General features: G+C 34.8%; 1 protein-coding gene across 1 annotated transcript in view; it reads right to left on the reverse strand.

The window, feature by feature from the left end:
- LOC309409571 (transcription initiation factor TFIID subunit 4-like) overlaps positions 1-15,472 on the reverse strand; it is a gene marked incomplete at its 5' end in the record, with an annotated part of 148,095 nt that overhangs the window by 104,391 nt on the left and 28,232 nt on the right. Inside the window, 2 exons of the mRNA XM_082005740.1 lie at positions 4,126-4,240; positions 8,535-8,640. Coding sequence (XP_081861866.1) covers positions 4,126-4,240; positions 8,535-8,640 — 221 coding nt within the window. The remainder of the gene's footprint in view (positions 1-4,125; positions 4,241-8,534; positions 8,641-15,472) is intronic.

Consider the following 15,472-nt stretch of genomic DNA (forward strand, 5'->3'; position numbering starts at 1 on the left):
AAACACACATGCAATTACCCTCCCCCAAAACCAAACCAAAACCCAACTTATTTGACAATAAGAAAGAAAAAACAAAATATTTGCACAGTTGTCCATAAGATGCTTCAAAGGTTTTGTTAAAACTAAGACAAGCCATTATAAAAAACTGGTAGCATTTTCTTTATGAACAAATCTTAACTGCACGATTGCATACTGTTTTTCTTTCTCAGGCACTTTGTAAGATTTGAGTCAATGATGTCCAAATCTGCAATACTGAACTGCTCCCAAATAAGCGGTAAGAATAAAGCAGCTCAGAAAACATTATACTGATTCCCCTCTCTCTCAAAAGTGAAATTTCATGTTGTTAGGGCACAGTCCCTAAACATATGTAAGACTCTGAGCAAATCTACAAATTCCATGGATTACAAGATCAGAGATCAACAAGAATATGTTGTATATAAACAGTGATTTGAAATTACAGTAGCAGCCACTACTATATTGTATTTTATAATGTATTTTTAATGTATTTTATAATGTATTATTGTATTTTATAATAAAACATTCTATTTATACAAATTTATTATAACACTTATTCTGACTTTCCAGCTTGAATTTTAAATTTCTCCCTAATGCTGCTTTATTGTACAATTAATTCATGGTCTATGTTGGATCTTCTCACTGATAAGCAAAAGGGATGACAGAACATACCACATTTGTGGTCAGCATTTTCCTTTATTTTGAGAAATATGGAAAAAATACCCGATCACATAGCTTGAAATATTTATTTGGAAAAACAAAGGAACTTAAAGCTTAAGGTTTTACGTCATATGCCATTTTGAGATGAAAACTTTGAAGTTATCCATTTAACACAACATTAGCTTTCTATCTCTCCTTAAAGACAGGCTGCTTTGCATGTTATTAGATGTAACATGATGCATTTTGAGGCACTTTGCCAGAAGTACGTTACTAAAGTTTTATTTTTAAAAATAAAAATAAAATAACAGGCAACAGATTCTTTTGGCTAGACAAAAAGAGGTCTGAAAACAATTTTTTTATTCCCAGGTAGCCTTTACTTCAAAATGTTGCTAGTCAGCAGCATAAAATACAAATACTAAGATAAGCTTCAAACTACCTCAGTCACTTCATAGAACTGATTCTGAACAAAAAAAAAAACCAACCCCACCATCACATTGGCTGTATAAAACCTGATACTGACAGGCTCCAAGAGGTTGTATGTAACTTTGAAATACTGTTTCAGAAAAAGAAAGGTTGCTGTGAAAAGGAAGGAGCGTCTGGCTAGCTGGTACACTATTGCAAACTTATAATCACCACCACACACATTGAGCGAATGGTTCTGTCCACTTGTCTGATTTTACATGCAGTGCCACTGCGCCTTACTCCATACAGTTAGGAAGTGGTAGGATAATACAAGAGTACAAACATGTATCTCCATCCTTGGAGATACGCAGAACATAGATGGACAAGTCCTTGATCTAACCAAACCTGCTCCGAGTCAGAAGTTGGACTAGTCGACCTCTCAAAGTCCCTGCCATCTGAAATTCTGACTCAGTATCGGGGGAATGAGTGTTTCCACTAGTTCTTATATCGGCCACAATCTGAACTATGGGTAATAATTACTTTGAGAGTCTGCTACTTTCACTGTCATCAGTGGTAGATTATGTTAGTGGGAGCTCTGAGGTCACCAACGAAATGGTGATGTACAGAGCAGTTGTAGCCAAATACACAGGCCCCTAGCAGACTTCAGTGGGCCTTCTGCTTCATCTCCCCCAACTAGAGAAACCTCTAGCTGGACTATTAGGGTACAAATCTAAGTCTGTATCTCTACTGTAAAACAACGAAAAATTACAAAAAAATGAATTAGAATTTCCATCCTTAGGTATTAACATAATTGAAAAGTCAACTAAATGGAGTTGCCTCCAGTTCTCTCTGAAAAATTTAGCCACAATAAATTTTAATACCAAAAAAAGGTGACATAAAATTTCATTAATACAACTTTATATTGCGGAAGTCGGGGGCTGAAAACTCTGCGTCACAGAACAGCTACTACAATATCCAGTGAACTCATGTAAGTAGTCTTACAGTTCGTTAATAAATGTTGACATTAAAGGCTAAGCTGTAATTTGCAAAATTCCTGTTACATTTTTTATGTAATTCCTTCCTGTATTCCCCACCATCCAGAACAGAAGAAACTGAAAATAACATATTTCCATTTCTAGTGACTAACACTTTGCTCACAAGAGTGAAAAGCTCAAGTAAGTTATTTTAAAGAAAGCAGAATATAAAATAATGAAACAAATATGCAATAATAAAACACTAAGGGCAAAATAAATTTATACATAACACAACTATTTTTCAAAATTCTTGCTTTGCTTTAGATGCCAGTTTGCCTTCTGGCTAAAAACACATTCTTCACACACGCTGGGAATGTTGAGGAAAACTAGTCAGCATTCAGAGGATTAATACAGATTTCCAGCACTGTGCCTTCAGGCTTAATAGTCAGACATCTATTTGTCCTCAGGAGAGGTTAGGGGTTGAAATGCAAATATGCAAACAACTGAATTCTTTGTTAAGATATCAAGAAAAAGCTTGATCTTTGCTGCTCTTTAATAAATCCTTGCAATTTTATGGACTTATTTAAATGCAGCTTTGTGTCTTACTATTTTGAAGAAGAAAACAATGCAAGGAAACAAACACATTCATTCTGACTAAAATTTGTTCTCTAGAGGAAAAATGACATATACCCTTGACAGCTTATTTACCAAACTCACTAAAGATTTATTGATTTATCAATCAGTGCCTTGAGCATTTGCTTCTCCCCAAGGGAAAATTAACAATTCCAGCTAACCTAATATATTCTATGTATGAACTAAGTGAATGCAAGAATCAATCCTGGCACAGTTTACAACAGCCAGTTAAAAAAATGCTGTCCCTTTTGGTGTATGTAAAATTGAAAGCTATACTAACAAAGAATAAATGCTCATGTTGCTTACAAACATAAAAAATACTTATTAAGACAGTACAATTGAACCCAACAGACATTTTAAATCATTTAAATACTCAGTGGGAGGCAAAAACATAGGAAAATAAAAAATTGGATGATTTTGCTTCTAGATTAACACTAAGTACTACCACTATTAATTGCAATACTGACATGCCTCAAAGCAGAGATATTTCAAAGAGCTACAAATTCTCTTTTACTTCACCTGCAAAAGCATAAGCCTAAAAATTAATTACTAGTTTGATGATGTCAGAGCAACGTAAGAATTCCAGAAGACAAAAATTAAAATCTAGGAGTATCTTGTCATTTAACAAAGAAAGAAAATTTTTAAACACAAGTAAAATGTACTTTCATCATTGGAAAAAAATTGAATTATGGTAGTGAATGCAAAATCCAGTAAACATAAGATTAGCTTTTCACTACAAAAGAGTAAAAAATATCCAAAATATATACGAAAGTTTGGAGTACAAAAGAACTAGTATAGCAGCTCAATACATCAATGCTACTCTGTTGAACCTTTGCAGCACCTGACTACAGGGCCCCACAGAATGCCCCAACCTCTGTTCCATAAGCAAGCACGTGAAGAATAGATACAGCAACATCTTCTCTTTAAAACCAAGAACAACAGTCCTACACAGAAAAAAACCCCAAACCTCAAACCCACTACAAAAACCATACAATATTTTCCCTACACTGATGAGGGGATAGCTGCAGCTTAGCTGCAGAAGCCCATCGACAGGATGCCTTGTCATGACAATTAGTATCTTCTCAGCAGCATACGTTCCATATGAATGTTAGAATCCGATACATAAAACCAACCATGTGTTTAGTTAAAACTTCATACACATAATTCCATTTACCAGAGGTTTTATTAAAATCCACATAATTGAAGGCTTTACTAAACATTAAAACGTGCATTTAGAGAAAAACCCTCAAGACATGTCATGACCCCCTCCCCTTTTTTAAAATAGAACTAAGTAAGAAAATTGTCACCCAATCACAGTAAGAAAAAGCAGGAATTATTGTAAAACACTGCCCTCTGGTGTTACACCAATTCTAAATTCTATGTTATATTTAAGATCCCCCCCAACCACCCCCCTGCATTTTTTATTTTTTATTTTTTTTACCTGAAAGAACCACCTCCAGGGTCATTCAGCTTGTTTTTCTGATTTGCAGAGACCTGAACACCAAAGCCCCCAGGACTTTTGCTGGCTTGTATTGTTGGTGCCTTCCCTACTGTGCCTGAAAAACACCAAGCAATGTTATTATGAGCTGTCTTAGACAATTTACATCAAAGAACCTTCTGTCCAGGAACTAAATTTAACTGTCTGTAAATTGCAAACAAAGGAAGTTATTATTTTTAAAGATTGCACTGCTGAAGAAGAACAATTTAATATACAAATTTTATATTAACGTTACAGTTTGTTCAATATTTACAGAATACTGCAGATTCCAAAACTGAAAACCATTGGCCATAACTGGTTATAATACATATACAAGCTATAAGTGTGTTGGCAATTGCCAGTAAACCGCTTTTCTAGATTATCTGCACACAATGAAGAAGCAGAATTTGAAATACAGATGCTTTGTCACAGACACTCAATGTATTAACTATGCCTTTTACATTATTTCATATAGTCATTGTTCTCTGTTGCAATGAAAAACATGTATTTTCAGAGTTGAAAACATTATTTTAACTATTTTAAAATGCTTTGTATTGTATGTAAAAGAAAAAACACTAATATAAAGTTTGACATAACCCCCCCTCATAAAGGTTGTCTTTTACTTTCTTATTTTGAAAACAATGATTTAAAAGTAATTCATATCTGTATCTAGACTTTACAGGTCTACATGTAGAAGTAAAACTGGGCTTTGTAAATGAGCTGAAGTGTGGTAGACATTCAGCTTCTTGTGACAGTAAATTAAAAATGGATATTAATTGCTCCATGACATTTGGAAAAATCTAACAGAAAATAATTACAAATTTATGTTACCAGTTAGTAAATCAACAGACCTGTATAATCATTATCAACTTGTATCAGTATGCAACTGAAAAAGCATTGACAAATGAAGCTTTTGGAGTGAGCCCTCCTTTACTGCTTAAACACGTTTACTTAGGTTATATTTTGTGTTTCCTTTAATGCCACCTGTGTTTTGGCATGTCAAAATAATTAATTCATATGTCTACTTGACTTAAAAAGGTTTCACCTTTTTCTTGTATATCACTCAATTTTGTTGAGCATTACATACACATACTGTTTGAGACTTGAAGTACATGAAAGTTATTCCTGCACGTCTGACTCAACAGCATATAAACAGCATGGCATGAACCTTAGTAGAGTTACATTATTTTCTTTCCTGTATTATAAAAACCTGAAACACAACTACCCCAACAAATCCATTTAAGAACACTTCTTTGCTAAAACAAATGTGCTAGCTTTGACTGAGTCCAGCATTACTTTTATTTTATTTTGAAGTTTTCACCAACTTCAACATATGATCTTAAAGTGAAACTAATTTGACAGCGTTTGTTCAGTTCTTCAATCTGTATAAACAAACTGTTGTGGTGACTCTCAACATTAGTAACTAGAAAACAAGATTTAGGACTTCAGGCTCCAAGCCTGGGGAACAAAAATATTTTGTCATCAGAATATTCAAGGTCCATGAGATGTCAGAGATAGCATTAGTTCACGGACCAGACAATTCACTTATCTATTTCAGATGAACTAATGGAAAAATTTTCTAGTAAGTGAACTAGAAGGAAAGAAATAATACAATAATAAACATGAGCTGATGTCTGCTTTCTACAATTAACATCTAGGAGATTAGAAGTGTGTTAACCTTGAAAATTGTTGCAATGGCAAAATTAAGGTAACAGTGGCACTCCTCCAGAATGTATGTATAATATTATATTCCTTTAGAACTACTATCAATGGTTTGTTTTCTACAGATGATAACTTTTGATAAAAAAACCAAAACAAAACAAAAACCAAAACCCCCAAACAAAAAGGTAAAGCAAGAGAGTAATTAACTTCTCTGCCTCAGGAAAACAGTATGTCTACAGCGGACATGGAAAAATTTAGTCTCACTTTCTTTCACCCCATGTATATGTAATTTTACTCAAATGGATCTGGCAAAGTAAATGTAAGTTTTGGGATGACATACAAGTTTTCTGGTTTAAATCACAACTGTGCATGATTAAACAGTTAGACACAAAATATGGCTAAAACATCAATTTATATTATGAGGCAGGGCATATTTTGAAAATTAAAATCACCTGTGGGCCTAGATATTTCATAGGATTGGTAATGACATACAGAGTCTTTCATCACCGCTGAGTCCTTGTTTCAAATTTTAAGTAGCATGATCTAGAGAAATTTGAATGGCCCAAATTTAGGACCTTATAAATTCCTAGTTGTATTTCTGCACAGGTTAAATAGCTGCAATGAATACTCTGGCTAATGATTTTATTCTTTGGCTCAATTCCCCGACCCATAAGATGCAATTCACCTAATTATTATACTGCTAAGTGCTTTGATAAAGGAGTGTGAATTTTTCATGCTATAACTATAGTGTTACTTCCCCTGTTGTGGAAGTAATTTTATTAATATAAGTACTTACATCCTGCCAACGTTATCTATACTACTGTTTTAAAAGGCATTACAGTCTGTTCACATGGGTGCATTAATATTAATGTAAAGATACATTACACTAGGAGATTCACTCCTATCTGAGAAGGAAAATGCACCATTCTGTGGAAGTCACCTCAGTTCTGGTATAACTATCCTTAACAAGTCACACTCCACAAAATCATACTACTGTAATTTTCCATATATTTCAGTATCTTACCTCCTTCTACAGGAATACCTGGGTCAGTATAAAATATTATGCTGGTGTTTACAGTAGAAAGTTTGAACAACATATCAAGATCAAAATAAACTGGTATCTGACAGTATGCCATAGCATAATTTCTTAGAGCTGCAAGCACACAGGCAGAGTTTTACCTAGACATGCGCTGCAGGATGAGCAGTTTTACAATGGGATGTTTTCTAAATTTCTACTCTTTTTGCTTTGTGTAATTAAAACAATATAAAGGTGGGCTTGAACAAGCTTGTAAATAGGAAAAAGCTCACCTGAAAGCAGGGCTTTGCGTGAATAGACCTTTATGAACCATTGTCGTCTTTAAGCCAAATTGCCAGTTAAGTTGCATTTCATTGGCTGATCAATAGCTATCATGAACAAAATCATATTCTGAATCCACTGTTTAAAAGAGAGATGCCACTATCCTGCAAATTCTTGGCACACTTGACATTCACAACTTAGAGACTGAACAAGCAAAGAAATGAAATCAGCCTTCACTCTCAGACACGAGTCAGAAGTGAAAGCTCATGCTATAAGGTCCCAAATACCTTCCCTGTTCATTAATTAACTCAGGACATGAGTATCAGTGCTATCAAATATATACCTTTCAGAAATAAATGCATTTCTTCCTAACTTGGAAAAACAGCCTACAGGATTACAGTGACAGCATGGTCTCCATGTCCATTCAAACTTTGGATTCTCTTAAGAGAACAGAGCAAGTAGAACAGCAACTACTATTAACTGTGATCACTGGGGTTTTTGATGCTTTCTTTTCCCAAGAACAGAAAAGACAAAGCAATAACGTCAGTAATAGCTTTTATGTGCATTTGAGCTAGTTTGATTTTTGATCCAATACCTAAAGATGACAAGCTCTGTATTCCATTACAAACCCTCAATCATCTAAATGCCCACATCCAAGATAATACTCTCACACATAATCAGGAAAAGTAAAAACAGAGCCTAGTAGGTCTTGTGGTGGAAAGAAATAAATGGATATTTATTAGAAAGTAAGAAGGCTTCAAGAACCCTCTTAAAAAGTGGGATGTATCAGTCAGCCATTAATCCATCTGTGCACAGACAGATGAGGAAGTTGTGTACAAACCACACCTCTTGCTCCCCTGGCTAATCATGGCATGTCATGTTGCTGCAGTCAGTCTCTGACCTCAAAGAGTAAACATACTGGCAGGAAAAAAAAAAAAAAAAAAAAGGCATGTGGGTTGAGAAATTTCTCTAGGACTCCTACCTTGACCTCTGGAGCTGCAGAGACAGTGACTATCATGTTCTGCTTCAGGAGTAAAAGTAGAATGATTAAATTGAGGCATCCTCTAGGCTTCAGGAAAAAATGAAGAATTTCTTTCATGGCCCAGAGTGAGAGCTTAGGACAGTAAGAGTCAAGTTCCTGATTTCTTTCAGAACTTTCCATTAAAAACTGCTGAGTAAGGAGCTAAGCACGTGAGAGTTTAGACCTAAGGTTGTTTCAAAACATTTCACTGTGTTGGTCTGAAATACCTTGAAACTGCATAATAAGAACATGCACTCCTCAGCCAGTATGAAGTAAAAAAAAAAGTCAAGCCTGCCAATGTCAACACTGTAAGTTTTTCCCATGCTATTAGTTTGTAATTACAATGAAATTCATACAAAGGTAACAATCTCACTAAAACATTTAAACCCATACCTTGTGGTCTAATGGTCTGAGTTATTACCACTGGCATCCTAATCTGGGTAGTCTGGCAAGCAGGGTTTCGTTTCACAGTTTGAGCAGATGTTGACTGGATAATCTGCTATTATTAAAAAAAAGTATACTTATATTATACTCTTTATACACAAACACACACAACGTATATATACTAATACCTGTAATTACTAATATAAGCATATGGCTCTCTAAAAGCATAACCAGCTAGTGACAAAAGTCATATTCATGTAATGCATGTGGTTGTGTGTGTGTGTATATACCTATTTTCCTGTTATGCTTTAAAAAAAAAAATCAAATTATATTAGACATAAATGTCATATGTCGCAACCTTCATCAAAAATGTATTTCAAAGTAGTAAGGTAAATATTAAAGTTTAGACATTTGTCTTCAGAATTTTTGCAAGGAAGTAAAGCATTTTTGTAAAAGAAAATGCTGCAATAACTTTAATGGTATCCACCTACAACCATAGGCCTTTCACTATGCTTTTTAAAGAAAATATCAACTAAAAGTAAATTCTAAAATATTATGGATTCCGAAGTCAGATACACACAAGAAAGAAAACAGTGTTTTGTGGTGATCATATACTATTCATCTTCTAAAAGTTAATTGGATATTCTCAATGTTTCACTTACTGCTAAGCCAAGTTCTGAAGTCCTTACCCAAAACTGAAACTGGGTTAGAAACTTAGTATTTTACCTATAAACAAAACAAATTAAAAAAAAAACAAAACAACCTGCAAGGCCCATGTCTAAGCAACAACAAAATGTATGTTCATGAAATCAGGGACAAAGTAGGCACAGATATAATGAAGAGAAGATTCAAAAAGATGTGTGGATGCTGCACAGCTGGAAAAAAAATCCATGAACAAACTTTGAAAACAAAACACAGGCAAATAGCTGTGAATAAGATTACAACCACAACTCAAGGCATGACAACTTCAGAAGTCATGTGCTCTTCACAGTCACAAATATGTTACCCCTGTTGCATAATGCATCTGCTGTTTCTGAATTACACGTCTCAGTCGCACACCCACAGGATGCCATCCGTATTCCCTCCTAGAAGACAATACGCCACGCAACACATCGCTACATGAAGCAAAAGGGAACCGCTGCATCTTTATTCAGCACAGTCAGCATTATTATTACAAAGTTAATCTAAACCCATATTATTTAGTTGTATAATGAATGGCCAATTGTCTGAATTCAAAGTACACTGTGGAAAAAAGGAAAGGAGAAACAATATTTCCAAAGGAGACTTAAAATTAGAGAATGAAGAGGCTACAGAACAAATAGGAAATTGTCCCAACAGCAGGAACCAGGGCTCCCAAATTGGAAAGAGGAGAGGTGAAAACTGCAAACAAGACAGAATAATGAGGGAACAAGATCTGTAACATAGTCTGGAGAAAAAACAATAGGGCCATTTTGAAGTTACGAAATTGCATTCTGCTCATCCTAAAATATTAGAAGTTGAAAAGTCACAATAAACCTATGGATGTAGAAGTATTAGCAATAGCTACCTTGCAGAAAGAGAAAAGGGGAAAAAAAACCATTAAGGATTCAGCTTCAATTATGGACACTGAAGGAAAATGGAGCATTTGTACTAAGCACAGAAATGGAGCAAATGGATGTAAATTTACTTGGTCAAGACAGGCAGTGAGTAAATAGTGACATTCATAGGGGAAAGAATAAAGTAGCTACCATGCTTAAAAACAGGAAAGAAAGAGAGGTGATAAGTGAAAATGAGGAAAAAAGTTGAATTTGACTGCATTTTGATGCACAGGACACATGTATATGTGTATTTTAATAAGTAAGGAGACATAAGAGCCCACAGAAAAAGACTACAGTAGTATGAAAAAAGAAGGAAAGTTTCCACTTTTAGAGTAATTTATTGGATGAGTTTTCAGAGGATAGTGAAAAAAAGCAGCCATACCTTAACTGGCCAGAAGCCAGGCCAAAAAGGAGATTGTGTTACTTGTGGATAGAATTACTATCTGGTATTACAGTAATAGTCTGCAATTAAATTTTTTTATCTGTAAAGGAAGCAACTTCTACAGTTCAGAATCAAGTTCTTTTTCACCTGATTAATATTTTAATGTGAATGCCCAAAAAAATGAGCTACTAACACCATTAAAGATAGGACGGTATTTGACCATTTAAGATGACATAAATAATGGTAATATTTTCTTTATTATCAAATACATTTTAAAAAAATCCTTTAACAAGTACTGTATTAGGACTTCAACATACATAAAAGTGCTGAAAGTGTAGAAAATGATTGAGAAACAAACTTTTCCAAGAGATCAGATCAAAATCATCATCTTAAATTCCATACAGAAACTGATCAGAAACAAGCACGTACTCTCTAAACTAAAAGGAACAACTGCACCTGAAATCAGAGCAACATTTTACACTCACTTAAATTCCAGTTTCTGTATGGTTTTAAGATACATTTCAACACAGATGCAATCTTCAGATCTGGAAGTGATTAAAGAATTAATACGAGCAATTTGTTTCTGAAACACAATGTGTAACCTTCTTTGCAGGCAAACAAGGGACATAGTAAAAACTGATGAATCAGAGGTAACTGACCCTGCATTAAAATTTATAAAACAATCTAAACCACCCTTCATCAATTAATTCAATAAACTCTTATAATCCTCTTTCCTATTTTCCCAACAGCATAAGTATTACTATTATGTCCTTAACTTGGCCTGAAAAGTGTAGACAATGAACAAGGTACTAGCAAGCTAGTCTGGAAGATTAACAACTTAATCAAATAATTTCGTATTTCTCACAGCCTAAAAATACACACAATGAGTGTACCCCATCTACTGTTTTCTATTCACATGCTGAACTGACACTGAATCCCAAATGATCAGTTCTTAAGCACCAACTTACTAACCCAGACTGATATAGAAGATACAGAAGTAGATGTTTTAATACACTGAGGTTATCAGAGGCATTACTTCAGCCTTCAGCAAAGGGGAGATCTTATTTTTGCCTGCAACCACCTAATGGGAAGACATCGAGAAGACAGAGACAAACTGTCTCAAAGGTGCAGAGCAGAAGGATGTGACACAACGGGCACAAGTTGGAATATGGAAAATTTCAATTTAATATAAGGGGAAAAAAATTTACCATGAGGGTGGGCAAGCACTGGAACAGGTTGCCCAGAGACGCTGTGTAATCTCTATCTTTAAGGTACTCAAAACGTGACTGGTCAAGGTGCTGGGCAACATGCCAACCTGTAAGCAGGAGGTTGGACTAGACACCTCCAGAAGTCCTTTCCAACCTTTTACCACTACATCCATAATCATAGTATCAATGACCTTTTAGAAGTCCAGAGTCAGAAAACGTAACAAGATAGAATATAAGTCTTCAAAGTTTACAGAAACTGTTCATCATTCCATCTCCATTAAAAAGAAGGGAAGCCATTTTCATTACGTCCACCACTAAAGACAGCAAGCACAACAGCAGAACAATAACAACAAAGAAAATAGAAAGGATTTAATGTGATTTAGCCATTGTCTGGATTTGAGAATGAGTTTGGAAAACAGCAAAATTATCAAATAAAATTATGATCAAGACAGTGCCAGCAAGTACTGTCATATACCAGCTTATTCCTCTTCAATCTATCAGTCAAAAGTTGCAGAGTCATCTCCCAGGCTGCTGCACTTTGGAGCTCTTCAAGGAACACACTGAAGCAGGAAAGTCATGGCATTGCTTCTCCAAGTGCAGTACATGAAAAGTTACCTGAATTTTTTTCTATAAAATAACAGTTTTCTATAAAACAAGATGCACATTTCTCACAATAGAAAGTATTCTCCCTCTTTTATTTCTTCTTCCCATTTCTCCCCTTAACCGTCATCTTTCCGCTCTACTAGTCACACTCACTTTGATTCATCATTTGTCTGCTCCTCCACACAAATTCCTTCTCTCACTTCCCGGATGCTCCAGACTACTACTCTGTCCATTTCTGAAGTTCCCTTTATTTTCCCATCTGTAAAAAGGGATGCTTATACAAAGGTGCTTCCACAAAACAAGCAGACTTATGAAGGTGAAAAAAGGGTATTTGACAGTCACACTACTGACAACCAGAACAACAAAGTGGTGACAGCTGAAATTCTAATTTTTCTTAAGGCCCTTCTTCAAAAAGGTTAGATTCAATACCTACATGGGAATAAAGTAATAGTGTTCTCTGGTCCTAATCTCAAGCCAAAGGTGATGATCATACCATGACAAGTGTGCATCTTCTACCGTGTATGTTATTGCAGGACAAACAACAAATTACAGATGTGAACACAGACCAGTAATTAACCACACAAATGACCAACAAAAATAGACTGAGAAAGAATTCAGTCAAAGCACATAAAATGTATAGGAGTAGAAAGACTGATAGCTTCTGTTCTCTTTCTCTTATTTAAACAGATACTAAATAAAAATTAAAGCTACTACCTACAAACCATTGAAAGAAAGTCTTCTAGGACAATTAGATTAGAACTCACCGCTAAAGTTTTTGAGGACAAGGACTGTGCAAGTCTCAACAATCTAGATGCCTCTTTGCAAATGCAGATGCATGGGGTCTCAACGATATGCTTCCCCTTACTTGACAAGGGCTGCAAAATCAGCTTGACTCAATTTACACAAGTCACATTTTGCAACAAAAACACCTGATCCAAAAGCTTAAGCATATCAAATACAGCAATAAAAACAAAAGCATAGGAAATAGAAACTTCTGCAAAGAATGGAAAGTAAAAATAAAATTGTAAAAGATATCCTTCACCAAGCATTTTTCTCTCAACTAGGTTAAAACAAAGTATTGTGGAAGGAAGAAACAAGCCACTTCTAAATGTACAAAATTTGGAATGGCTATGGTTTGATATGACATTTATCTTCACTCATGAGTAAACACTTGCTAACTCACTTGTGGCTATGCCACTTGTGATTTATCAGTCTACTCACTCCTGAAGATAAATGTCATATCAAACCTCAGCTATCATGTAATCTGGCAGCATTAACTTACAATGTTCATGCTTTTATGGGCCTAGAATTCATATTTACTATTGTTTACCATGCTATAATAGTAACAGTCACAATTTTTCAACATTGCCTCAGAATTTGCATAAGCAATTATTTTTCCTCCAAAATTAGAAAAAGTTGACTTTTTAAAAACTCAGCATGTACTTTTTAATGTCAATATGACAACAATATTGTTCCATTGTGTGTATGTTTTCAAAGAAGCAATGAATAAAAATAAAACCAAAAGCCACTGGATCGCTTGTCCTACCTGCTCCCTAATTTATGATACAATTCTTCCTGCAGTATTTCACCTCGTCTAATTTTGAATGTTTTCAATGACAGCTTTTTCATCACTGTCTTTGGGAGCCTGATCTACCATCTAATAATCTGTCTTACTGTAAGCATATTTTGCCTCATATAGTGCCTAAATCCTACTTTGCTTAATTATATCTTGTTATTCGTATTTATACTCTCTTAGACCGCTCTAAATAATTCATCAATATACTTTGATGTTTAAACCCTTAAAATATTTGTAATGGTTTTTATGATCCCCTTTAGTCAGTGTTTGACCAAGTTACATGTGTTTAATTCTCTTAAGCTTTTATTTTAGCCTTTGCTTTCAAGTCTGTCCTCTAATTGCCATCTTTTGCTACTGGTTTCCAAACAGCATTCATTGCCAATATCCTCCTTATATTAAGGTACAGCCCACAAAATTATGACAGTAAAGTCCATGATAACAACACAGAAAACTACTAGGCTGTATTTCATATGGGCATACAATTTGTCAAGTACAGGCTTTGTTCCTGTTAATGGATCCCTGACGTCTATTGCTCAACAGCAATTTTTATTTAAGTTTTATTGTACACCAAATTCCAAGTCAGTGACTAGATCTTTATTAGTTCATTAACAGAAACTACTCCTTTTATCCAAATAGCCATCTTTTACTCTTCCATTTCTAAGCTGCCTTGCACACAGGACAAAAAGAAAATTATTTCCTGCGAGTTACTAAAATGTGTACAAATTACGGTCATTCAACAACAGAAAACTGATGCCAGAAAAAGCTTAAGTAGAGAATTAAAAAGCAAAGCATAACATCCCCATATAACATAATGTTCATTTTGCTGTTGTATCTTGTTTCCAAATTCCATTACTCTATCTCACCTTTTGGGAGCCTCCAACCACTATGACAGTCCCTGGAAAAGTGTTAGTAAATGTTTTAGCAAATACTATTCCAATGTAACTTAGAAGATGGTAAAATCTCCCCTTTGGACACTGTGCACAATTTACTGCAGCAACAATGGTCCAGATGTGTTTCTACACATCTTTCCTAATCCTAGACCTGCACAAATCTTTATATTGCTTTGCATATAATTAAATGTTTTAATTAAGATTAGGAAACTTGGAATTTCTTACTGTTTCTTTATCGTTTAAATTTAGTAATTGGCTTCAACCTCCAGGAGTACTTTCCCTTTACAATGCAGTGTCAACACAATATATAAAGTGCTAATCGATCTCCATTACTCATCAATCTACTTACAATTTCAACACATTTAATAAAGAACATCTCTCTCTCTCATAGAAATTTTGTCTGCTGTAACACCCAGAACAAGACAGGTAATATGTGCATATATAAGGCTATATAGACCTCCTGCACCCTAAGAATGCCAATTTAGACAAACTTTGAACATTGCACTTAGAACAATTAAAAAAATTGATTGCTGGTTTATCTCATTAGTGTCTCATCAATAAAATGTTAGCCTAAGATTATTCCCTTTTTCCCTAGCTAGAAGTAGTTACCGTACTAACAGCACTATCCAGTCCTTCAGAGCACAGCTTTTTCATAGTTTTGGAACGCGATTCCAATACCTCACAAAACAGGTAAATAAAAGTGTCTCCTCT

Source organism: Phaethon aethereus, assembly GCF_964289735.1.
Source record: "Phaethon aethereus genome assembly, chromosome: 13".
Lineage (NCBI taxonomy): Eukaryota > Metazoa > Chordata > Aves > Phaethontiformes > Phaethontidae > Phaethon > Phaethon aethereus.